The sequence below is a fragment of the Mercurialis annua genome, linkage group LG3, assembly GCF_937616625.2.
Source record: "Mercurialis annua linkage group LG3, ddMerAnnu1.2, whole genome shotgun sequence".
In the NCBI taxonomy this organism is placed as follows: Eukaryota; Viridiplantae; Streptophyta; class Magnoliopsida; order Malpighiales; family Euphorbiaceae; genus Mercurialis; species Mercurialis annua.
In genome coordinates this window covers 1,561,020-1,585,750 of record NC_065572.1, presented here as the reverse complement: position 1 = coordinate 1,585,750, position 24,731 = coordinate 1,561,020, and the positions used below count along the sequence as shown (strand labels likewise).

At 34.9% G+C, this 24,731-nt stretch overlaps 6 protein-coding genes across 10 annotated transcripts; 3 read left to right on the top strand and 3 right to left on the bottom strand.

Annotated features, from left to right (window-relative positions):
- Positions 1-273: 273 nt before the first annotated feature.
- LOC126674678 (pyrophosphate-energized vacuolar membrane proton pump-like) lies at positions 274-4,338 on the bottom strand. Its single transcript, XM_050369159.2, has 8 exons — positions 3,686-4,338; positions 2,900-3,474; positions 2,217-2,596; positions 2,043-2,129; positions 1,615-1,945; positions 1,123-1,533; positions 960-1,019; positions 274-657 (listed from the first exon to the last, which is right to left on the bottom strand). Exons 1-8 carry the CDS (start codon positions 3,906-3,908, stop codon positions 451-453), a joined length of 2,274 nt encoding a protein of 757 aa, XP_050225116.1. The 5' UTR covers positions 3,909-4,338; the 3' UTR covers positions 274-450.
- Positions 4,339-4,444: 106 nt separating this feature from the next.
- On the bottom strand, positions 4,445-7,368 carry LOC126674687 (RNA pseudouridine synthase 1). Of its 2 annotated transcripts, none has more exons than XM_050369171.1 (2): positions 6,942-7,368; positions 4,445-5,956 (listed from the first exon to the last, which is right to left on the bottom strand). In XM_050369171.1, exons 1-2 carry the CDS (start codon positions 7,333-7,335, stop codon positions 5,289-5,291), a joined length of 1,062 nt encoding a protein of 353 aa, XP_050225128.1. In that variant the 5' UTR covers positions 7,336-7,368; the 3' UTR covers positions 4,445-5,288. The 2 variants fall into 2 exon arrangements, with proteins under 2 accessions (XP_050225128.1, XP_050225129.1); XM_050369172.2 differs by having other exon boundaries at positions 4,445-5,947.
- Positions 7,369-7,466: 98 nt separating this feature from the next.
- Positions 7,467-10,572, top strand: LOC126674682 (peptide chain release factor PrfB2, chloroplastic). Its single transcript, XM_050369166.2, has 7 exons — positions 7,467-7,954; positions 8,279-8,491; positions 8,876-8,977; positions 9,137-9,274; positions 9,429-9,733; positions 9,843-9,996; positions 10,083-10,572. Exons 1-7 carry the CDS (start codon positions 7,541-7,543, stop codon positions 10,221-10,223), a joined length of 1,467 nt encoding a protein of 488 aa, XP_050225123.1. The 5' UTR covers positions 7,467-7,540; the 3' UTR covers positions 10,224-10,572.
- A 381-nt stretch (positions 10,573-10,953) lies between these two features.
- On the top strand, positions 10,954-14,435 carry LOC126674679 (pentatricopeptide repeat-containing protein At1g09820-like). Of its 2 annotated transcripts, XM_056104936.1 has the most exons (6): positions 10,954-11,362; positions 11,673-11,727; positions 12,214-13,330; positions 13,486-13,613; positions 13,685-13,834; positions 13,921-14,435. In XM_056104936.1, exons 1-3 carry the CDS (start codon positions 11,108-11,110, stop codon positions 13,323-13,325), a joined length of 1,422 nt encoding a protein of 473 aa, XP_055960911.1. In that variant the 5' UTR covers positions 10,954-11,107; the 3' UTR covers positions 13,326-13,330; positions 13,486-13,613; positions 13,685-13,834; positions 13,921-14,435. The 2 variants fall into 2 exon arrangements, with proteins under 2 accessions (XP_055960911.1, XP_055960910.1); XM_056104935.1 differs by having other exon boundaries at positions 11,673-13,330.
- Positions 14,436-17,092: 2,657 nt separating this feature from the next.
- Positions 17,093-19,912, top strand: LOC126674689 (uncharacterized). Of its 3 annotated transcripts, XR_007639609.2 has the most exons (6): positions 17,093-17,313; positions 17,664-17,779; positions 18,494-18,933; positions 19,245-19,522; positions 19,620-19,696; positions 19,823-19,912. XR_007639609.2 is itself a non-coding variant. In XM_050369175.2 (3 exons), the coding sequence occupies exons 1-3, from the start codon at positions 17,194-17,196 to the stop codon at positions 18,873-18,875; spliced, it is 618 nt and encodes a 205-aa protein (XP_050225132.1). In that variant the 5' UTR covers positions 17,093-17,193; the 3' UTR covers positions 18,876-19,104. The 3 variants fall into 3 exon arrangements, 1 of the variants encoding a protein (XP_050225132.1); XR_007639608.2 differs by having other exon boundaries at positions 19,620-19,912; XM_050369175.2 differs by lacking the exons at positions 19,245-19,522; positions 19,620-19,696; positions 19,823-19,912 and having other exon boundaries at positions 18,494-19,104.
- Positions 19,913-20,259: 347 nt separating this feature from the next.
- On the bottom strand, positions 20,260-24,074 carry LOC126674681 (uncharacterized). Its single transcript, XM_050369164.2, has 6 exons — positions 23,766-24,074; positions 23,178-23,357; positions 22,915-23,088; positions 22,178-22,284; positions 21,807-22,096; positions 20,260-21,003 (listed from the first exon to the last, which is right to left on the bottom strand). Exons 1-6 carry the CDS (start codon positions 23,910-23,912, stop codon positions 20,405-20,407), a joined length of 1,497 nt encoding a protein of 498 aa, XP_050225121.1. The 5' UTR covers positions 23,913-24,074; the 3' UTR covers positions 20,260-20,404.
- Positions 24,075-24,731: the final 657 nt, after the last annotated feature.

The window sequence follows — 24,731 nt, the reverse complement described above, 5'->3', positions numbered from 1 at the left end:
AGGAGTCATGTGCCCTATGTTTATGAATTATACTGTATATTTTTACGAAGAAAATATGATACGGAATATGAATGTTTCTCCCATATAACTGTTGCGTCACATGACTCGTATCATTTTATCTTTAACTGAAGTTGATAGTAGAATTCGAGAGAAGGGAGAAAAAATTTGGTTGAACCAACCAGTTAGGTTCGGTTTAGGTATTATACTTTCTCAAAGTTATAGTTTTGGTTCGATTTTAAAAAGGGAGAAAATTTTAGTTCTACTTGGTTCAAATTCAACCGAATGCACAATGATCTAAAAAATAACAAAAATGATGCAAATTAGTCATGAGTCATGACAGGAATAGTCTACATGTCGAAAATATGACTGAAAATTGGATTTCATGATTTTGTTTCACCGGCAGGTGCAACACCACATTTGCCTGAGCTCTATATAACTTGTTTTGCACGTTTAGAGCAATTTGAAGAGTAGACCTCCATGAGCAGCAAAGAATGGAGCAAATACCAATGACTCAACCGCCATGAGCTTGATCAGGATATTCAGTGACGGACCTGATGTATCTTTTAGCGGGTCTCCAATTGTGTCGCCGATAACTGCAGCTTTGTGAGAGTCTGAACCTTTAGGGCCTAGTGATTTTGCATGCTCAGAATTACCAGCCTAAGTCACATTGTAGTAACATGTCAGGACTTAAAAATTAGAAAATTTACTGTACTTCATGATGTCGTGCGTTAGGTGCTGATTTCTAGCCCGAGTGTCCCCGTATGTTGCACGGAAACAGAAACACTTGAAACGAGAAACAAACGACATGCCATGTTTTCCAGGAATAGATTATAATGTAAAGTTTGGAAGTTTCAGAAGCATTTCCGCAAATGGAAACAAAAAGCTGAAAGTCTAAGACTTGCAAAGTTTCCGTACAACATAATGATGGCAAACCAAAAGAGAAAAATAAGAAAGTTCACCTCAATGTATTTCTTGGCATTATCCCATGCACCTCCTGTATTAGAAGCTGAAATGGCAACCTGATAAGCAGAAACAAAATTTTGTATTTAGATGGTGAAGTTGCTATAAATAAAGACTCCGTTATTCTGTTAAAGGAAATGAAAAGGCAGTAACAACATGTACCTGAACGCCAGAAACAAGCGAACCAGCAAGCACACCAGCAAGAGTTTCAACTCCAAACAAGGTTCCTGCAATGAGCGGAGTAAGCATAACCAACGCACCAGGCGGGATCATCTCTCGAAGTGAGGCATCAGTTGAGATTTTGACACAATTGGCATAATCCGGCTTGGTTCTGCCTTCCATAAGTCCCGGAATAGTATTGAACTGCCGACGAACCTCTTCGACCATTTTGAGCGCTGCACTTCCTACGCTCTTCATTGTCATTGCAGAAAACCAGTACGGAAGCATGGCCCCGACTATCAGCCCGATGAAAACCTTTGGAGTTAGGACATCAACTGTTTTGATGCCTGCCCTGCTCACAAAGGCACCAAATAAAGCAAGCGAAACCAGCGCTGCTGATCCGATTGCAAAACCCTGGCAGAACCAAACATTTTGTTTTCAAATACAACTAAATAGTTCCCTAAGTACTTGTTATAGTTCAGAAAAAGTTGGTACCTTTCCGATAGCAGCAGTGGTGTTTCCGGCAGCATCTAAAGCATCTGTTCTTTCGCGAATCTTGTGACTCATTCCTGCCATTTCGGCAATACCACCAGCATTATCGCTTATAGGCCCATAAGCATCAATTGAAAGCCCAGTGGCAATGGTGCTCAGCATTCCTAAAGCAGCCATAGCAATTCCATACATGGCAGCCATGCTAAAGCTAACATAAATGGCAATGGCAATTGCAAATATGGGAATGATGACAGATTTGTATCCTAGAGCTAACCCGAAAATAACATTTGTTGCCGCACCAGTCCTGCAAGAATCTGCCACATCCTGCACTGGACTGCAGAGTTCGAACACAATATATAGTAAAAATACTAATGAAAAAGTTGAGGTTCTCCAAGATATATATACATATACACGCAAGGAACATAATTCACCTATAAGCATTGCTCGTATAGTACTCGGTAATATATCCGATAACAAGTCCGGCCCACAGGCCAGTTGCTACACAAAAGAAAAGATGCCTGCAATAACACATGATTTTATCAGCATAATCAAATGTTTAAAAGAAAAGAATATGGAGTTAGGGTTTTGACAGATAGTATGTATACCAGTTCTTGACAAGCTTTTCAGTCCCAAAATCGAAGAGAGTGAATTCTGATGGTAAGGCTAGAATGGTGACAATGGCAATCCCAATAGTCATCAAAATTGTTGAGATAAGAAGTTGTCTCTTCAATGATGGTTCAATTTCAGTTACATCCTTGATTTTAAATAGATCAGTAGCAAAAAGTGTAGTTATCAAGCAAACGATGATTCCCATTGAACTAATAATCAGCGGATAAGACATGGCTGTATAGTCATGGCTAGTACCAAATGATGAAATTGATGCCACAAAAAGTGCTGCACAAGATGATTCAGCGTATGATCCGAACAAGTCTGAACCCATTCCGGCAATGTCCCCTACATTGTCACCCACATTATCAGCAATGACCTGCACATGAACCATCAACATAGTTCAATCTGTCAGTGTAGTTTTATAAAATGTGAACAGCACATGACATTAATACTATGTTGTAAGGAAACTTGTTGAGTTCTATGTTTCAGTGTTTCGTTTCGATTTTCAAAAATGCTTATGAAACCTTAGAACTTTATATTTATAACATATTTATATAAATCTTTTCGTTTTCTGTTTCGGTGTTTTCCATTTTATCTGTTTTCATTTCAGTGCAACATAGCAAGTGTGAACTGCATACTATTTTAGCTAAGCAATGCAAAATGAATTCAGGGATATTACAGCTGGATTCCTGGGATCGTCTTCAGGTATATTTCGTTCAACTTTTCCGACAAGGTCAGCACCAACATCGGCTGCTTTCGTGTAAATACCTCCTCCAACTCTGCCAAATAAGGCCATTGATGAACCTCCAAGACCATAACCAGTTATTGACTCATAAAGTCCCTCCCAATCATCTCCATAGTAGAGTTTAAACAAGCTGATGGAGACATAAAGCACCAACAGTCCATTTGCAGCAACAAGGAAACCCATTACTGCCCCAGACCTAAAAGCTGTGATGAAGGCTTGTCCAACACCTTTTCTTGCTTGCAAAGTTGTCCTAGCGTTCGCATAAGTTGCAATCTTCATGCCAAGAAAACCTGATAAAACAGAAGTGAGAGCGCCAAGCAAGAAAGCGAGTGTGGTAAAGATTGCATTGGCCAGAGCTGGTTTACAGAGTTTCCCCTTGCTGTATGCGCAAGGTTCATTTTCGGTGCTAAAACCCTTAACTGAACCAAGGAAGAGAAATATGATGGCACCAAAAACAGCCATGAAGATACTGAGATACTTGTACTGAGTAAACAAGAATGAGGTTGCCCCTGAGAAAATGAAATTATATATTCAGTTGGAAATTAATTTAATACACCTAGATAAAGTTGAAAACAAAGATAGAATAAACAAAGAACATATTACTTAGATAATTTTCATTTGTTTTGGCCTGCCATCCTAGATTGAAATAACATAATTTTGCAGCATGTAACTATTGATTCAATTGAGTAAAGAACACAGGCATAGAGGGAGAAAGATTACCAACAGAAATAGCATTCTGGATTTCGGCACACTTAAGAATAACCTCAAGATTCTCAATACCATCTTCTTCTTCTCCGATCAGCTTATCATCATAACCATTGTCAGAATCACCAGAAACTTTCACTTTGGACACCAATAACCATTGAAGCAAAGCAAAACCAATACCAACCAAAGAAGCTACAAGTATAAAAACTTGAGTTGCACCTTCACTCAACATAGCCATTTCCCCTTAAAAACTAAAAAAACTAATAACCCCCTTCAGTTTTCTTGGTTTCGATCAATTGTAGCAAAACGGCAGAAGCTTGGTGGGTCTGTCGCTTATTAATAAAACCGCAGACCCTTAAAAGTATATTATCCAGAAAGATATGTTGTTTAGAGGCTTTGAAGTTGATAATTGTATCTTCAAGAACTGGTTGGTTTGATTGATAGCTAATGCAAGAGATGATTATTTAGTGAAAATAATGTACTGCTGTCAGATTAAAATGGTTGATCTTACTTGGTGAAAAAGTTTGAGAGGAAAAAAAAGGGTTTTCTGTGTTGACAAAAATGCAGTGATCTAATAAACTTAATCACTAAGATTAATGAAAATTCATTTACTTATTTCAGAAGTTACTAAAAAAATGATCTAGATGGTCTTTTTTTCATCCAGCTGAATTGGTTTAAATATAGAATATTTCAATAGCCAGCAATTCCAAGTTGAAGAGATTAATTCAATGAAAATTGGTCCAAGATCATCCATTACGTGTAAAAACTTCAAGATTCAAAATCAAAGCATTCAATTCTTTGTTTATTATTGTTTGATGCATACATAAAAACTAATAACATAGTGGTCAATTTAAAAATGTTATAAAGATAAACCTGCCACGGCATTCTTTATCTTTTACACGCTTGAAATTTGAATCTCTAAACTCTACAGATAAACTGCCAAACCTACTACTGCTAATTACACCATTCCTGTCAGATTATCAAGTTCAAAAATGAAGATCAATAAAGCGTAAGGACTTCTCGACTACGATACCACAAGGGTTTATCTGCCATACAAGTTGAGTTTTATCGGAGTTTGACCTCTTCATATATGTAGAAATGATGAATAAAAAACAATTCTGTCCGCTTTATAAAATGCATATGACATAATTGTTGTAACTATCCATAACAAAAAAGTTTTCCACAGCCCATTTGTCCCATGCTTTTCTGATCATTAAAAACCTCCAGATGTTATGATTCCGGACATAAAAAGTAATATTTTTCCAAAAATTGAGAAAGATTTTTGTGAAGGAACCTTTAGCTGAAATCATCACCTGAATTTTCAGTGAACAACTTCGACAGCTTCTACCCACATAATAGATGCTTGGTTACTGAATACTAAGTAGATCGATGACAATTCCTTGTGTTCCTCTCGGTGTAATAAAGATAATGCAACTCCGGCAAAAAGACCACTGATATCTCTCTCAACAATTTCTATCAGCTATCTTGCCGATGCATAATTGCTTTTGCAACTCCGACAAAGAATCAAAACAATACTATAAGACGGCCTTATAAGATTGTCAGCAGACCTTCAACAGCCACTATTTCCAGAATGACTTTAAAGGAAAGCATTTTAGTGTCATAATGACTGTGACACCTGGACAGCCCATGAAGGTAGAGGTGCACAGAACATAACCGGTGCACCAGTAATTGGATGTTCAAAAGATAAGCTCTCAGCGTGCAAGTCATGGCCATCATATACTTTCCCTTTCCACTCATATACACCCTCATATTTCACATCCCCTCTTATAGAAATTCCAAGATACTGACAATGCAATCGGATTTGATGTGTTCTTCCACTCCTAGGAAATGCTCTAACCAAAATCTCAACCATACTAGTATCAACATCTTTTACGGCTTTTTCTTCAACTACTATAATACTTTCGTCTTTATCAAATTTCGGCAACTCTCTGAAACTCCCTTGTCCATTCACTGATAAAACTTCAAATGAAGTTTCCATGTCTTTAACTGTGGATCCACCTGGAAGCGTCCGACCCACATCTGATGCAGCATATACACGCCAGGCTCCAAATTTTGAACGACCATGACCAGATTTAAGTCTGATCCTTCCCCATTTTGGAGCTGAACCAACGCATAGAGCAATATAGGTTTTCTTAATCTTGTGCTCTGTAAATGCCTTTACAAGCTTAGCAGCTACTTTATGTGACTTTGTTATAACCATTACACCACTCGTATCGCGATCAAGCCTATTAGCAAGATGAAGCTCTGGAGGACTGGCTTCAGTTCCTAACAATGACATGTTAAAACTAAGCTGAGTAATTTAAAACTAACCTATGACAATAAAACAAAGCATTTAAAGTACTCCAAATTATCATAGGCCTTAGATTTCAATATCTACCAAAGAAAAAACAAATCATAGATTAGAATATAGTTATCAGCAATCAAAGAGTCGCACAATTGACAAAGCTAGAAGCGATGCAGTCAAAGCATATAAAATATACTCTATCCTAAATTGCTTGTGATTCTATCCACCGTGTCCCTCCTAAATCAACCATGATATGGACATTTTTCAGATAGACAGGAAAGTAATTTTACATATTGTTTTGAAAGTCTAAGAATGCAGGAACTGATTGTGGTATCAGATTTATTCCAAACAAAACTTTAAGGCATTCATTGCAGCCACAACAGAGTCAAGCCAAATTGCGAGCAACTACGATTGACTTGAAAAACACTCGAAATCGACTCGATTAATATGAGTCGAGCTCGAGTTCAAGATACTCGAGTTAATTATCAAATCGAGTTCGAGGATCTAAATACTTGTCTCGATATGCTTACGAGCCTAATCGGGCTTTAGTCAATTTACTTTTAATAATTTCTTAATTTTAAATATTTATAAAGATAGTCAAGTCGGGCTTTCGAGTTCAGCTCAAGTGAAACTTGATCGAGTTTGAATCAAGTTTCGAGCTTTAAATTTCATATTCGAGTAGAGCTCGATCTTGACAGTGTTTCAACTCAACTTTACTCGATTAGACCCCACATATTATGAAATCCCAAGTCTAGCAATTGACAGTTTTTTTTCTTTTGGAAGTCATAATCCACAAATTCCCAATTAAGCAATCAAATAAGTTTGCATATGCCAACATTTTTATCAACAACCTAACTACATTTCTCCAATACATGCATACCAATCCCATTCTACATATATTTCCCTTTTTCATACAAACCATATGGAAAATAAAAGGTAAAAAAAAAACAGGAAGTCATGTCATACCATCATTAAGATCACTAAACTCAAGAACACTTGGAACAGATTCCAACATGGTCTCACAGTAAACTCCTTGAGGCTTATTAACAGCAATAAGCCACTGATCTTCATACAAGACATCACTTCTTGACAAACTAAAAAGACTTGATCTTGAAGAGGCAGACAATGCTCTAGCCAGCTCTATGTTCTTTGAAATAGAGGGCAAGGGAGGGGAGAGTGGTGTTGGGTAGTTTTGAAGGGTTAAAGGGTCATTTTGATGAGTGGAGTTTGTCTGATCAGGTGGAGATGACATGTTTTTGGGTGATGGTTTTTGTATAGAGCAAGAAAAGATTGCTCTTTTGGGAAATTGTTTTGAGGGTAAGAAAAAAAGAGCGGAATTGAGAGATGATAGCAAGGGCATTTGACTCCAAAATATATAAGTTCGAACGCTTGGTTCAACCTTTGCTCGTTATTTTATTGCAAAAAAGTCATAAAACGGTGCCGTTTGAATGCAGAAACAGCCTTTTTTTAGTTCCATTAAACCCTGAACCAAATCGACTTTCTGCTAAAACCCAGAAGCTCAATTCTGATAAAGATCACAGCTTTGTGATCTTGGAATACTAAAAATGTCATCTTTTATGCTCAAAACATCTGGTAGTAAATCTTGGCTCGTTAGTTACAAGTTCTTGATTTCTCGGTTCCCTTCATTTTCGCCTAAAACTATAAAAAGGCCATCTGGGTCTCAATTCAGCAGATCAAAGATATATAATTTTTCATGTTTAAGTGAAAATTACAGGGTTTTAGCTTCTGATAATACTGTTTTACACAGAAACTTTTCTGGGTTCGCTTCAGTTCCGAATTCACGGTGGTTTCGGTTGTTTACTACTCAGGCAGCAGCTGAATTATCAACGTCTGATGGGCTAACTGTAGACAGAATTGTTGCTAATAATTGGCTTATTCTTGATGAGACTGAAAGTGATTGGAAGAGTCACGCTGCTGCTATTGCTCAATCCATTCAAGTCATCAAGAAGCGTTTGCAGGTTAAATTCTCAATCTTTGCATATTTAATGGGTAGCACCGACACGGACACTGCGAAACAGTGTTATTTTAAGTTTCCTATGTGAAAAATAGTTTCGTGTCGGAAATGGGACATGTGTCGGACAGTTGATTGATTGAAGTGCCCGTGCTACCTATATTAATTAGCATTTGGTAGATTTAATTCTGGTATTATGTATAAGATATTCATTTTAAAGTATCACAGGCAGAGAATTGAGTTTCAGTTTTTTTTATACCTATTTTTATGTCATGTATTCTGTAATGAAGTTTTGATTTTGTGCTTGTGTTTCTGTTGTGTGTGGTGGCAGTGGAAGAAATTAATGGTAAGGTTAGATCTGCTGTCAGCACAGCTGAATAAGCCAGACCTTTGGGATGATCCTGTATTAGCTGGGAAAATAAGCCGTGAACATGGTTCGTTGATGGCTAAAAGGAAAGAGGTAACTGCATTTGAGACGGAATTGCTTGAGCATATTGACATGATAAAGCTGGCTCGAGAAGAGGATGACACTGAGTTGGAATCGGTGGGCTCTCACTTCTTGTTCTAGGCATGTATTCGTTCTGTATCATGATTCCTGTCTTGTTTCTGGTAAATTGTTGCATCTTTATGAATGATGTTTGCTTTTCACTGCCGTTTGTGCTGAAATTTGAACTTTGCATAGAGTGAATAACTAAATTCTCTGATTAAAAAATTGAATGTTGAGAAGTGCACTGTGCTACAGACATGAATAGCTATGCAGCTAAAAATGGAATTGTATCAGCAGAATATATCATGATCCATTTAACTACTTAAGAACTCTTTTTATGCACCGAGCATGTAACGTTTTACAGCCTAGCTTTACTTTATGTCCATGTGCTAGTATTATTATATACATGTAAGTTGTAAAGTTCCCTGCTTCCTGCTGCAGGATTCATTGAGAGCTTTAATTCGGATGAGAAGAAATTCAAAAGAGAAAGAGCTTGAAGCTTTGTTAGCTGGCGAGGAGGATTCTTGCTCTTGCTACATAGAGGTTATCTTTCGATTGTTGATGTTACCTTTACACCCTTTTAATGATTTCTTTTGATGTTTTATAATTGCGGAAATTTTCTTCTCTCTATATTGATGATAAAATATGAACAGCTTTTGATGTAATTAGACTTGGACCGTAATTTTTGCATGCCTGAAATAGGTCCAAGCTGGAGCTGGAGGTACTGAGAGCATGGACTGGGCGAAAATGGTCATGCAAATGTATAAGCAGTGGGCTGGACGGTGTGGTTATCGTGTATCTGTGGTGGATGAAATGCCTGGTGAGATTGCGGGAATCAAGGTTGAGCTTTTTTGATCATTTTCTATTTTTCTAAGTACATGATATTATATATCTAATATCCATGCATTAAGATGAAGCTGCTCACTTTTTTTTTCCCACAACGTAAAATGCTTACATGTTTAGATTTCTAACCTGTGACGTGATTATATTTCAGCGTGCAACAATTAAGGTAGATGGTGAATATGCATTCGGATATGCCAAAGCGGAAGTAGGAGTACACAGGTTGGTACGTATCTCACCTTTTGACAGTGGAAAGCGGCGGCATACTTCTTTTGCTGCTGTTGCTGTAATCCCAATCCTAGGTGATGGATCCACTCATGTACAAATTAATGAATCCGATCTCCGTATTGAACGATATCGTGCTGGAGGGCCTGGCGGCCAGCATGCTAACACAACTGATAGTGCTGTGAGAATATTTCATATCCCAACCGGTATCACTGCTACTTGTCAAAATGAAAGGTATACTATTTGTCGATGATGTTGCTAAAATCATAGGATTGGAAGTTGCAATTATCATATTTTTGGCTTCGGATCATTATTATTATTGTTGTTGCTGTTGTATTCATAGATCACAGCATATGAATAAGGCTTCAGCAATGGCAGTACTCCAATCTCGATTGGACCAGCTTGAGATGGCTCGCCAGGCTCAGATGAATGCACAGCATACACAATCTCTCACCGATATAAGCTGGGGCAACCAGATTCGCACTTACGTGCTCCATGTATGGCGAAATTGCTACTTCCATTCATTTTCTTGAGTACCATCAACAATCTATGCATAATCCCCATTTATTTTTTCATGATGCAGCCTTATCGCATGGTTAAAGATCTCCGAACCAACTATGAGGTCTCTGATCCTGACTCTGTACTCGATGGAGAAATAGATGGCTTCATCTTGAGCTATTTATCAGCTTCTCTCGATAAAGACGAAGACTGTCCATATGCTTAGTTTTGGAAGAAATCACACCCTCTGTAGATTGCCAAATGAATCCTTATGTGCTTGTCGGTTCAACATCCCACCTGTATGGATTTCAACAGTTGGAGAAATGATCCAGGCGGAAATACATGCGGCTCGGTCACGGGTGATATATATTCCTGAAGATGCTGATTATAATGGTTCAGTACAAACAAATAAGGATGAGAAAGGTTTTGCAGCTAGGCATATGGTTCTTTCAATAGTAGCTTTGGTTCATTGTTAATTGCTACGACATTGAAAATGATACAAGCAATTATTACTTATAACTCAATGTAGCATTCATTGATTTGGTAATTTAATCTTGGGTTAATTGCAAATTAAATCACGAACTTTAGCACGATTTGTAATTACAACACGAAATTTGAAATTTAGCAATGTCAGTTATCAATTTTTAATTTTTTGGCAAATTGGAACACCGACCAATTATGCTACAATAAAAATGCTGAACATGGTTGTGTATAATAATGCTACAATAAAAATGCCGAACATGGTTGTGTATAATAATGTTCACGTTAGAGTTTTAAAATTCATGTTATAATTACAAAACCTTTTAATTTTTAATAACTGTTTTTTTTTAAGTAATTATTTTTTGAATATGAGCTACTTCAGTCTTCAAACACCCAAAATTCAATGGAAAAATCACAAAACTACTAAAAAAATCACTAATTTTTAAAAATATACTTTAAACAAAAAATATCATCTTTATCTAAAAATAAAAAGCCATGAAACGGTGGCGTATTTGCAGAAACACTTTTTTTTTGGGAGCTCCATTAAACCCTGAATCAAAACAATTTTTCTAAAACCCAGAAGCTGAATTCTGATAAAGATGACAGCTTTGTGATCATTGAATACTAAAAATGTCATCTTTTATGCTCAAAACATCACGCAGTAAATCTTGGCTCGGTAATTACAAGTTCTTGATTTCTAGGTTCTCTTCATTTTCGCCTAAAACTATAAAAAGGCCATCTGGGTCTCAATTCAGTAGATCAAAGATATACAATTCTTCATGTTTAAGTGAAAATTACAGGGTTTTAGCTTCTGAAAATGTTGTTTTACCAAGAAACTTTTCTGGGTTTGCTCAATCCATTCAAGTCATCAAGAAGCGTTTGCAGGTACAGCCAATTAATTAAGTCTTAATTCTCAACCTTTGCATATTTTATAGGTAGCACGGACTGGACACGGAGAAACAGTGTTATTTTAAGGTTTCCTATATAAAAAATGAAGTTTTGTATCAGTAATGGGACATGTTTCGGACACGTTGATTGATTGAAATTTTATGTCGATGATATAATCTTCATTGACAGTAGTAAAACAGCTACAATCTTCCCAGAATAACAATGTCTTAATATGTGTAACTACTGCATATTTAGTTGGCTTCCTGTTGCTTTAATGGTTATTTTGTTTCCCTCTCAATTGCTGCAGCCTATAGGTGACCTCAATTTTCCAGGGTTGGCTGATTTTGGTGCTGCAATATCTGGTGAGCTCAAAAACACAAATTCAAACACAATTCTTCATCAGTTACTCACTTCAGATTCAGAACTTTCACACTCCTTAAAACCTACTTTTAGAATGTTACTCTCACTTGCATATGTTAAAAAGTACTCAAAGATCCGATCTGTTTTAGATGCTTTTGTAAAAAATTGTAAGGATTATCCAGTTTCTTTGATTTTTCATGCAATTTCAGTTGGTGGGGATTCTATTTCTGTTAATTCGGTTCTTTCTGATATGTTAGTATGGGCATATATGAAACATTTGAAAACACATTTGGGATTTGAGGCTTTTAAGAGAGCTGGTGATTATGGATTTAAGTTGTCTGTTTTGTCTTGTAATCCGTTGTTGAGTGGTTTGGTTAAGGAGGGTCGAGTTAGGGATATGGAGTTTGTGTATAAGGAGATGATTAAAAGAAGGATCCAACCTAGTTTGATTAGTTTTAATATTGTGATTAATGGTTTGTGTAAAGTAGGGAAATTGAACAAGGCTGGCGATGTTCTCGAGGATATGAAAGTACGGGGCGTATCGCCAAATGTGATTACTTATAATACTCTTATTAATGGGTATTGCAAGACTGCTAAAATTGGGAAGATGTATAAAGCTGATGCCATTTTGAAAGAGATGACGGCAAATGGGATTTGCCCGAATGAGGTGACTTTCAATACTTTGATTGATGGATTTTGCTTGGATGGGAATGTATCAAATGCAATGAGGGTGTTCGCGGAAATGAGTAAGCAGACTGTCAAACCTAATGTGGTTACTTATAATGTGTTGATCGATGGGCTATGTAGGGACGGGAAGGTTAGTGAAGCTACTGCTTTATTGGATCAAATGGTTGATTCGGGTTTAAAGCCGAATATAATTACTTATAATGCACTTATAAATGGGTTTTGCAAGAACAAGATGGTGAAAGAAGCCAGAAAATTGTTTGATGATATGCCGAAACAAGGAAGAGCACCTAATGTCACAACCTACAATACGTTGGTTGATGCTCACTGTAAGGATGGTAATCTCAAGGATGCATTTGCACTACTTAATATAATGTTAGGCAAAGGGGTTTTCCCTAATGTGTCGACGTATAACTGCTTAATTGCCGGTTTATGTAGAAAGGGAGATATGGAAGCAGTCAGAAATCTTGTGAGTGAAATGGCTAACAAGAATTTGACAGCTGATCTTATCACACATAATATATTGATTGATTCCTTATGCAGCAAAGGGGAATCGAGAAAGGCAGCGAGACTTGTGGTTGACATGTCCAGAAAAGGGTTGAAACCTAGTCATATAACATACAACACTTTGATGGATGGCTACTGTAGGGAAGGAAATCTCAAGGCAGCATTAAATGTGAGGATGCAAATGGAGAAAGCATGGAAACTCCCCAATGTTGCTACATACAATGTGCTTATAAAAGGGTTATGTAGAAAAGGTAAACTTGAAGATGCAAATGGGCTTCTTAATGAGATGCTGGAAAAGGGTTTGGTTCCAAACAGAACTACATATGAAATTGTTTCGGAGGAAATGATGGAGAAAGGCTTTGTCCCAGACATAGAAGGTCATCTATATAATGTTAAAGTCAGCTCTTAAGCTATGTAAGTTAATGTCTTTTAGAATTCCGAACCATAACTTGTGATGCACGTACATTATTCCGAATCATAGCTTCAGTTTTTTGTACATATTTTGGTGTCATTTATTTTGTAATGAAATTTTAGTTTCGTGCTTGTGTTTCTGTTGTGTGTGGTGGCAGTGGAAGAAATTAATGGTAAGGTTAGATCTGTTGTCAGCACAGCTGAATAAACCAGACCTTTGGGATGATCCTGTATTAGCTTGGAAATAAGCCGATAACATGGTTCATTGATGACTAAAAGGAAAGAGGTAATTGCATTTGTGTAAGTTTATTTTTTAGAGATAAGAGTAATTTTATTAGTCTTGTTTTGTACTCACAGATCACAGCACATAAGGCTTCAGCAATTGAAGTACTCCAATCTCGGTTGGACCAGCTTGAGATGGCTCGCCAGGCTCAGATGAATGCACAGCATACACACTCGCTCACCGATATAAGACGGGGCAACCAGATTCGCACTTACGTGCTCCATGTATGGCGAAGTTGCTACTTCCATTCATTTTCTTGAGTACCGTCAACAATCTATACATAATCCACGTTTATTTTTTCATGGTGCAGCCTTATCGCATGGTTAAAGATCTCCGAACCAACTATGAGGTCTCTGATCCTGACTCTGTATTCGATGTAGAAATAGATAGCTTCATCTTGAGCTATTTATCAGCTTCTCTTGATGAAGACGAAGACTGTCCGTAAGCTTAGTTTTCGAAGAAATCACACCTTCTGTAGATTGCCAAAGAAATCTGTATGTGCTCATCAACCTGTATGGATTTCAAGAGCTGGAGAAATGATCCAGGCGGAAATACATACCGCTCGGTCACGGGTGATAGATTTTCCTGAAAATACTGATTATAATGGTTTAGTACAAACAAATAAGGATGAGTTTTTGCAGCTCTTTGGCATGTAGTTCTTTCAGTAGCAGCTTTGGTTCATTGCTAGTTGCTACTTGCTACTGCATTGGAAATTATACAGGCAATATTGGTTATAACTTATAACTCAATGTAGTATTCATTTCTTTGCTACTTTAACATTGAATTACTGTTTTTAAATTTTAAATAATTAATTAATTTTGAATATGTTTTTTTTTTGATAAATAATAAGAGAAAATTTCGATAAATTTTGGCCTATGAGGGTCACGAATTTTTGAATATGTACTATATCAAACACCCAAAATTCAAGGGAAAATCACAAAACTACTCAAAAAAACAAATTCTTAATTTTCAAAGGTATACTAAAAAAACCATAAAATGTCATCTTTATCTAAATTTTTATTTTATTTTTTACGGTTTAATTTTTGCCTTTAACGATGAATCGTACATATCCCATAATACATTCGGTACATCTTTAATATGGAGCATATAAAGTATTTTTTTTTCTTTGTTGTTTATTATTGGAAAGGGATGTTACCCGATGTTTATACCATTTGAACTATTCATTGGTCAATAAAATTTATAGAAGGTGTAGTTTTAAAAATATTAATCGGTTTTAAGTCTTCTTTTTCAAACTTAATTTTTTTATGGGCTTTTTACATAAACATCTAACATTTGCAAAATTATATCTTTTATACGGGTAAGAGTTTTCAATATGAAAACTACCATCCACGCTAGAGATTATTACTTTTATACGGAACAAATATATATGCTACTCCAAGTCAAACTCTCATAAACTAAATAATTTTCTCTCTCCTCAAATTTCTATCTCCTTTCTCTCTCTCAACTCACCTTTTGTTCTTCGCACCAATCCGCCTCCGCCGTTCCATTTCCATCATTTCTCTTCCATTGTTCCACCTCCGTCGTTCCACCTCCGCCGTTCCGTTTTCGTCTCGCCATCATCTTTCTTTTATCGTTTTGATTTCAGATCTGAATTTTTTTTTTTGTTTTTATTTTCAGATCTGTAATTTGTTAATTTTTTATTGTTTTTTAACCATTAAACATGTATAAAAGAGTATATTTAGAGAATCTAATACTCATTTTATGTTAAGTAGAATAATTTTATGATTTTATGGAATAAAATTCTGTTATTTCTGCATTTTTCTTGTGTTTCTGCTTTTTTTTTAATTCTGCAGAACGATTTGTTGATGATGATTGATTGCTGAATTATTATAATATCACATTGTTGTTGATTTTATGTTGATATATGTTGATATCAACTGATTTTTTTTATTTTAACATTGGCAAATAAAATAATATTGTATGTGAAATAAACTAAAAAATTAAATTAAATTAGTTTGAGACTAGATAATGATATGCTAGCGTCATGGAAGAAGACAAATAATGAAGTTGAATTATTGTAATGATATAGTGTTGACATTGTGTTAATTTTCGGTTGATATTTTGTTGATTTTAGCATTTGTGAAAAAGAAAATAATGATGTTAAATTACTATAGTGTTACAATGTTGATCATATGTTGATATTGCGTTAATATTATGTTGATATTTAGTTGATTTTATCATTAACGAAAAAAAAACATATAATGTGTAAAAATAAAATAAAAAAATTGAAATTAAATTGAAAAAATGTTGAAAAAATAAAAATTAGTATAAAAAAGATTGAAAAATTTAAATCAGTTAATTTATTACATATGTTGATATTAACATAACATCAACATAATATCAACACAAGGTCAATATTGTAACATTATAATAATTCAATATCATTATTGTCTTTTTCACCAATGTTAAAATCAACAAATATTAACCGAAAATCAACATAATTTCAACATTGTAACATTATAATAATTCAACATCTTTATTTGTCTTCTTCTCCAATGCTAACATATCATTATCTAGTCTTAGTTAATTTTTTATTTTTTTAGTTTATTTCACGGACATCATTATCTTATTTGTCAATGTTAAAATCAATAAATATCAACTGATTATCAACATAAAATTAACATAAAATCAACAACACTGAAACATTACAATAATTTTATCAATCTACCATCATCAACAAATCGTGCTGCAGAATTAAAAAAACGCAGAAATATAACCAAACATAGTAAAACTGCAGAAATAACATACTTTCATTCCATAAAATCATAAAATTATTTTATGTACATGAAAATTAGTATTACATTCCTTAAAGATAATCTTTACACATGTTTAATGGTAAAAAAATTATTGGGACTTAAAAACAGTTAATAAAACAATTTCTAAATCTGAAAATGAAAAAGAAGAAGAACGGTGAATCTTTTTGTCTCAAAATCTGATCATATGCCTTTAAAAAACTTTTTAAAATCGTTAAAAACTTCTGATATCTATTCTTCCTTCCGACAATAAACTCCGATTCAATCTGAAAAAGAAAACACAAAAATAAGAGAACGGCGGCGGCACAACGAAGGCGACAGTGGAGCGGCACTGAGACTTGATGAAGGGCGACGACTATCTGAAGAAGAAATCGTGGGGAGAAGAAGAAAAGAAACCGCTACTTTCAGAGAAAAACGAAAAAGAAACCGCCAATATCAGAGCTAAGAAAGAAGTTCGTAAAAAAGAAAAGAATTAAAAAATTCAGGTCAAGAAAGTAATAAAAGACTGTATGAAAAGTAAAGAAAAATTTTGGCCCGTATAAAAGTTATTGGGCTAAGAAATCCCGTAAAACATATAAAAAGCCCTTTTTTTTTAAATAGAGGCCTGGGCTTTATGGATCATGATGGGCCTTTTGTGGCATCAGCCTAAACGGCACCGTTTGGAACACCAAAACCCCAAAGAAAGAAATAAAGTAAAATAAAATCTCAAACGAAAGTGCTCAATTCTGTTAAGTTCCAAATTTTTAATTTGAGATAAAAAATTCTAATTTTGAATTTAGGGTAAAGGATCAGTCGAATTTGATCTGATAATGGAATCATCTCCGTCGTCATCTTCTATAATAACACCAGAAGATGTACTAGAATCGCTCATGAACGATGGCACCATTGATGCTCTCCGGTTAAAGGTCATTAATCAGCTCAAAGCCAATGTTCGTATCTAATCTCATACTGGGTTTTGTTTAGTTTTATCTAAAGCTGTTAGCTTTGTGTTTTATTTGCTCAAATGGTATAAGGGCAGGACAGAAGGTCGTGGGTTCAATTTCTTCCATGAGCTCTCCCCTCCCCAATTATATATGAAAAAATATTATGAACTTTTGGTTGTAATCTTTTCTAGTTGTTTGGTATCTTGAGAGAACAAGTTTTCATTGAAAATATATGACGAGCTAATGCTCAAATAGTGTAAGCGCTAAGCTGCTAAAGTCGTGGGTTCAATTCCAATAAATATATATATATATATGATTTGCTATCTTATAAGGGATAAATTTTTTTAATATTGCAGGAAGAGCTGACGAATACCACTATTAAAATGGCGGAACAAAGCAAGGTTTTGAATACACCTGGAGCTGAGAAGCAGACCAAAAGAGAGTTGTTTGATTCGCTTCGGCAGGAACTTGAGTATGTATTTCTGTTTCTGCTGACCTTTTTTGTAGTTCAACTGTTTGTTGGGATACATTAAGCATATTTTATGCGGTAAGAGTTGTGAAATCCTATAAGCAAGTTACCATACATGGGAAAATTCACTACTTATTAAAGACCCCTTTTTGGCTTCATTATGTCATAGTTGAAGCACCATGTGGCAGCAAGTGATTGCGTGTCTGTATACTAGGACGTTAACTATTTTCTCATAGTTTAACTATTTGTCGGGACACATCAAGCATATTTAACTGCCAATGCAGTAAGAGTTTATAATCCTATTAGAAAATAACCATAAATAGGTTCGACAAGAGTGATTTTGGTTCCCTGCGTATTAAATACCGTCATTTAGCTGCATTATCTCATAGGTGAAGCATAGATTGTGTCTTTGTATGCTAGGAAACAGGAATAAGCGAGAATTGATATGCAAATATAGGATTATGCTTTTAAATCCTTCTTATTGCTTAAACTTATTCTTTATTTGTCCCCTCTTCATGCCTCTGCATTTAGTTTTCCCGAAAAGTCAGTCCTATTTGTGTGGAAGGGAGTTTCTGCTTGGTGTTTTTTTCCAATTTCTTTTGTCCCACCTCAACTGCTCAGATGGAGAATGTTAATAAATGTTTTGACCTTGTTTAGAGGATTTTTTTGCGTGTCCTGATACTGTTTTCTTTCTATATCCATGTTCTTGTCATGCAGAACTCCAGTACTTGAGAAGGCCTCTAGATCAGTGTGGGAAGTGATTCTAGACAACAATGGGATGGGGAAAGAAATAAGTGAAACCGTTGAAAGAGTCTTCTGTAGATTAAGTGGCAGAGAACCTCCGTTATTTCCACCTCAGAATGCTGAAACCCATTTAAGTAAAGAAAATAACAACAAGGGACGGGAAGGAAAAGAAGTGGAAAGTGAATATCAAAAGGAAAAGTCAAACTCAAGTTCAAAGAAAAGGCGGTATATTGAGATGAACATGGAGGGAGGGGGAAGTGAACTTGCAATACAAAGCGCAAATGAAGTTACAGGGAAACCCGGCGAACCGGAATTTCAACATGAAAGCTCTAATAAGTCATCTCCACCAAATTGATATATTTGACCACTTGATTGACACTACCTGTGCATTAAAAGAAGCAATTTTCTCCCTGGTGATCCTCCAACATTTTATTTTATCATCAGTCAATGTTCCTCTGTTGTAGAATTAACCTGATATTATTAGCACTTTCCTAGAAGTGACTGTAGTTTAAAATTTTTGATTGCATAACCTATGCATTTACACCTTTTACTTCTATGTGAACATCTATAAATTATTTCATGCACATTGCTTGAATATTTTAGAGTTACAAATCCTTTAGCTGTGTGATGTTATTAAAGTGTTCAATCTGCCGCTGTAAGTCTCTGCCAAGAGAGCGTGGCATAGGAAGTTTTTAACAACGTTTCATTTTTTATGTTCCGGTAGCTTGTAGGTTTTCATAACCTCAAGTTCAACGAATGATTATTTGCAACAACATAGGATGAGCTCTCAAAGGCGCCCATCAGCTAAACCTGATGTATCATTCTTACTGGCTCCATCTATGCCTTTTGTGGCTTCCATTGTTATTCTGATGACTTGTACAGTATTCAAGTTGCCTGAGATGGTATTAAATGTAATGTGAGTTTACCGTGGTTGGACCTGATCTAAGGCGCTGGCATGGGGCAGCTTTCTCCATGGCCATCGAATTCAATATAGTACTTAAGGTAAGAATTTTCAGTATCTGCCTGTTGTTTAACATCTGACTACAGTAGCATCTAATCCTCTCTGTCTCAGAAACCTGAGTTTCTTTTTCATTTTCAGTTTTTGGCAGGTTCTACAGGCTACATCTATGTAGCACGAAAACGGAAATTCTGAAACAAGAAACGGCAAAATCTCAGGTGCCTGCTGCTTTCTGTTTGTAAAAAATGTGCTTGGGAGACCAACTTGCTGAAGAATGATATGCATTCTACCTTCAAATTATTTACTTCTTTTTGAACTGGTGCTCTCTTTCTAATCTTATGTAGGAATGTGCTCAACTCAAATCGAATTATCGAAGTGAACCAATGAATTCAATTCAGTTTGACACTATAAAAATATTTAGTTCTCTGGTTCAATCTGGTTTTGGACAAATTTCAGTTGAGTTTTAATATAAACTGAACCAAAAAATTAACTGAATCGACTGGTTCAACTTAGTTCGGTTCGAAAAGATTTATTGTAATTTCATTTCAGTTTGCTTTAGAAAATAAAGACATTTTGATCAGTTTGATTTTGGTCAAATCGAGTCCGTGCTGCTCCTATCGGTAATTTGGTATGCACAAAAAATAAATGAAAGATTTCATGCTTTGCATTATTGACACTGTAAGATCTAAATTCTAATTGACCAACAGCATATTTACAGAAAACAAAAGTAGTCCTGGCCACGGCCGGTTCAAAACCAGAACTGGACCAGAACTGGTTAAAATGACAAAATCAGAACTGGATCAAAATTGATCCAGAACCGGTCAAGATGAAAATCGGTCAAAACCGGAACTAGGTCAAAATCGGCCCGGAACCGGCCAACCACCTGAATATATACATTTCTCCTACATCTATCCTTACATTATTAGTCACAAGTTCCAATAGTTGAGTTGATTCATACTATTGACCCGGCCAAACTCTTCAATTCCCGGATCAGCCATTACAGAACCATAACTCATATTGTTGTTCCAACCCTCCTGACCAATATGCATCACTCCATTCTCAGGAAAACCTTGCAAAGGCAAGCCAGAAAATGGTTGCTGACCATAATACTGCTCGCCAGCGCCGGTCATTACCATGGTACCCTGAACATCACGACCGCCGCCACCCACTTCCTCAGACAAATTAATCAATTGATTCAACGACGCTACTCTTGCCATTCGATAATTCTCATCGAAATTAGCTTCAGCTATTTGAGTGTCACTTAATAAATCATCAGCCAGATTTCTGAGTAACATGTGATCCACCAGCTGATTAGAGGCTTCTTCTGGATCGAGAACTGATGGATTGTTATTGAAGTTATGATTATAAGCAAGAACATTAGATTGATTCTGTCGGTTGAATGGAAGTGTAGCAGTTGAAGAATCAAAGATAATGTTATTATTGTTCATGGTCCCTTGAGCCGCTAACATAGCCATTTCATATGCATTGGTGCTGGTTCGCTCATCTGAATGTGAAAACTCCATAACTGTGTTAGAATAAAGAGGAGTTAGTTTTAAACAAACATGCGAGAAATTCTTGGATATTAAATTTTCCGAGTCAGTAAACTTCGGTTATTTTATTTTCATCATGAAATTCTGATAAAGATATTTTCCCCCGGAATTTGATATAGATATTGAACTTCACAACTACGGAAAGTTCCTTAGTAATTTAAAGCCAAACTGATTCTACGTGGTAATGGAATCTTTAAGCATCGTATTTCCTCTTATATCAATAATTGGTATTTGGTACAAGAAAATAATTTTTTATATGACGCGGTAAATTTGGTTGCAGCGTACATAGACTGTTATTAAAAAAACTTCTCGTTGTTTGTCATTTTGAAACTTAATGTTTAAACTAAAATAAATTAAAATTCTTTTATCAAGCTAAAATAATATGAAAATTTTGAGTTAATTTTTTCTACAGTTACCGAACTATAAATTTATATAAAAGAGTTAATGAGATTTCATTGTTATATTTTGATAGTCGAAATTTCATTTTTCCAACAATGGAAGTTCACTCATCAATTCCGACCAATAAATACCTATGAATAATCAGTCTACGTGGCAAAGTTGGATACCAACAATCCTTCAGCCACATGCAATTATTGCTAGAATTGTTCGGATAATCTTCCATTGTTAAAAAAAATAAAAGTTCAATTATAAAAAATTGTAACAAAATGAAACGTAGATAACTGTTTTATAAAAAGTGTATAGTTCACTAACGGTTAGAATTTTTCAAATTCAAGCATTAAAAACAACAGAAATTAAACTCGAAATGCAAAAACCGGACCTGAATCAGGCGACTGTGTTTCCTTAAAAGATAGAGCAGGAAGTGTCGGTTGATATTGTTGTCCATAACGAACAGCCATCAAAGGAGGAGGCACACCCGAAAAACTAAACAGTCTCTCTCTATTATAATTGAAACCATAATTGGTATAGCTCAACTGGCTTAGATCAAAATAAGGTGACTCCATACTAGGAAAAGGTTTACAGGACGCGGCCTTCAATCTTGTGTCACATTGTAAGAGCTTATCATAGTGTTTGTCGAGCACTCCGGGCGGAAACACAAGATAATGGCACCTGAAAAGAAAAACAGAATATTAAATTTTCACCACTAGAAAACAGCGTTTTAGCGACGGATGATGGGAAATAGATTCGGACCTAAATCTTAAAGCTGGCCCTTTTGTGAAATCCGAGGTCATTTTCCAAATGGTGTGTTTTCTTGGTTGTGGATCAGTTTCTTGATGGAATGAAGGAGGCTGACTTAGCTGCAAATAAAAGAAATCATATCATCAAAAACTGTCGAAATGTAATTTGAATATTAATATTTCCTTCTATAGTTCATGCACGTAAAACTTGTTGAGTCTTATGTTTCGACATTTCGTATTTTTAAAGTAAAACTACGAATTTTTTTGTCATAAATCTCCTTCTATAGTTCGTATAGGGAATTTGCCGAGTCTTTATGTTGACAATTCATATTTTTATTTAAGTAAAACTATGAAAAATTTGTCGTAGATCATACATGTAAAACAAGTTTTACGTAATACAAAAAATTGTTGTAGATCTCTCTATATAGTTCATGCACATAAAACACATCGATTCTTATCTTGCATCTTTAAAACTACTATAAACTCTATAAAATTACGAAAAACTTTATATTTATAGAATATTATGGAAAAAAAATATCATTTTGACCTTTTTTCGTTCAGTATTTCGAAGGAAATGAGCTTTTTTGCATTTAAAGCTACGTAAAACTTTACATTTATACAGTATTCTCGTTTAAAAATATCATTTCAATAGTTTTTTGTTTCAGCATTTCCGTTCATTCTAGCGGAGCGGTTAATGCACCCAATGAGCTCTTGTACAGAAGCATTAGAAGTAAGAGAAAAAATAAAAACCTCAAGGTGAAGAATTCCAGGCTCATTCTCCTTGATATGAGCATTGATGGCTAGAATGTCATTCCACTGAATTTCAATCTTATATTTCAAACCCATATCCAAAATCTCCCACACCAACTTCTTCTTAGCATAGTAGCATTTAGCTACTAATTCTCCTTCATTTCTAGATCTTATCTGCAACACATTAATTCTAAAACATTATACAATAGAACTAAACTTTTTTTACTACCATGCAAAAATGAAATTACAGTATGTCTTCATACCTCCCATGGACCGATTCGGAGTAGTGAAGCCGGAAAATTAGATGCCTTCAACTTCTCATTTGATGGTGATGGTGATGGAGGAGATGAAGATTTTGGTGCATTATATAAATTCTTGTCCATTGTCTCTAATAAAGATGGCGTGAGATTCAGTTTCAAACCGAATGGACGTAGTTTCAGAAGCTGTAAAATGAAATAACTAGTTATACATTTGTATTGCATGCAAAATTATGAATAAAACTAGGCTACTCGATGCAAAAATACGAAAACAAATTGAAGATTGGAATATTCAATGCGATATTTTAAGAATTATGAACGTGAAACGTTGAGATTTAATATTAAAATAATCTAATGAATAAAAATTTATAATATTATCTTACGGAATTTGGAAATAATATTAATATACTTAAAAAAGGAAAAATGAAAGTCCACATCATGAACAGAATTTAGATAAAAATCCAAAAAAGAAAACAAGAATCTGTAGCAATTAACTGAAAATCTGCATAACAAAAAAAAACATGCATGCAATAATCAAGAAAATCAAGAAATAAAATGAATGCAAAAATCAAGAAACGAGAAAAAACAAGAAACCTCTTGATTATTTCCTTTAGAAGTTTTTTTAATTCTATCATTGGCGGCTTCATTACACTGATTCTCCGAAACAGAATCAAAAGCTTGGTTCTGAAACTCAAATCTTGAACCAGAACCGCCCCAAATCTGACCAACTTCTCGAGCCATAACTCAGTAAACCCAAGTTCTTCAACAACAAATCCGATTCAAAAAACCAGATTAATTTATATACAGTATAGTAAAACTTTAGTATTTTTTAGATAGGAGAAAAAAAACAGAGGAGCCTGAAACAGAGCAAATTTTTTCAAACGAAAAAATTTGAAATAACGCGCAGAGATTAAAAAAAAAGATTGAAATTGGTACGAACGGGGAAGCCAGTGATTTATTTATAGGTGTTTGAGTAGAAGTGTGATGACTTCAGATTTTTTGCGGCCCACGTGTGTATTTCACTTTTTAATTTATTTTAATTTGTGTTTTTTTATTAAATTATTTGCTTACTAAAAAGTTTTTCCATAATGTATTTTACTATGGTTAAAATAGTTAATGAGTATAAAATAAATAGAAGCTTCTTAACGCGTACAATTGCATTTATAATTTTTGTTATAGGTAGAAATATAAGGGTGTGAGGCAAAACACAAGGAAAAGAATTTAATATAAATAATATCACCGGAAAAAAAAGCGAACGAAAAAAAAGACTATTAGGAGTGAACATTCAGTCGGTTTGTTAAAACTTAACTAAATTATTCATCAATAAATTAATCAAATTATTTTATCTCTTAAGCTGAACCAACTTTAGTTAACCAAATTAACTGAAATCGAATTACTATATTTTTATAAATATAAAATAAAATTGACCGAATTTGTTGGTTTATCCGGTTAATTTGGCTAAATCGATGAAAATAGAAATAATTAAAGTATTACGAATATTAGATTAGTTTGATTATTTTTTTGTTCAAAGACTAAAATAATTAGATGTAAGTAAAATAC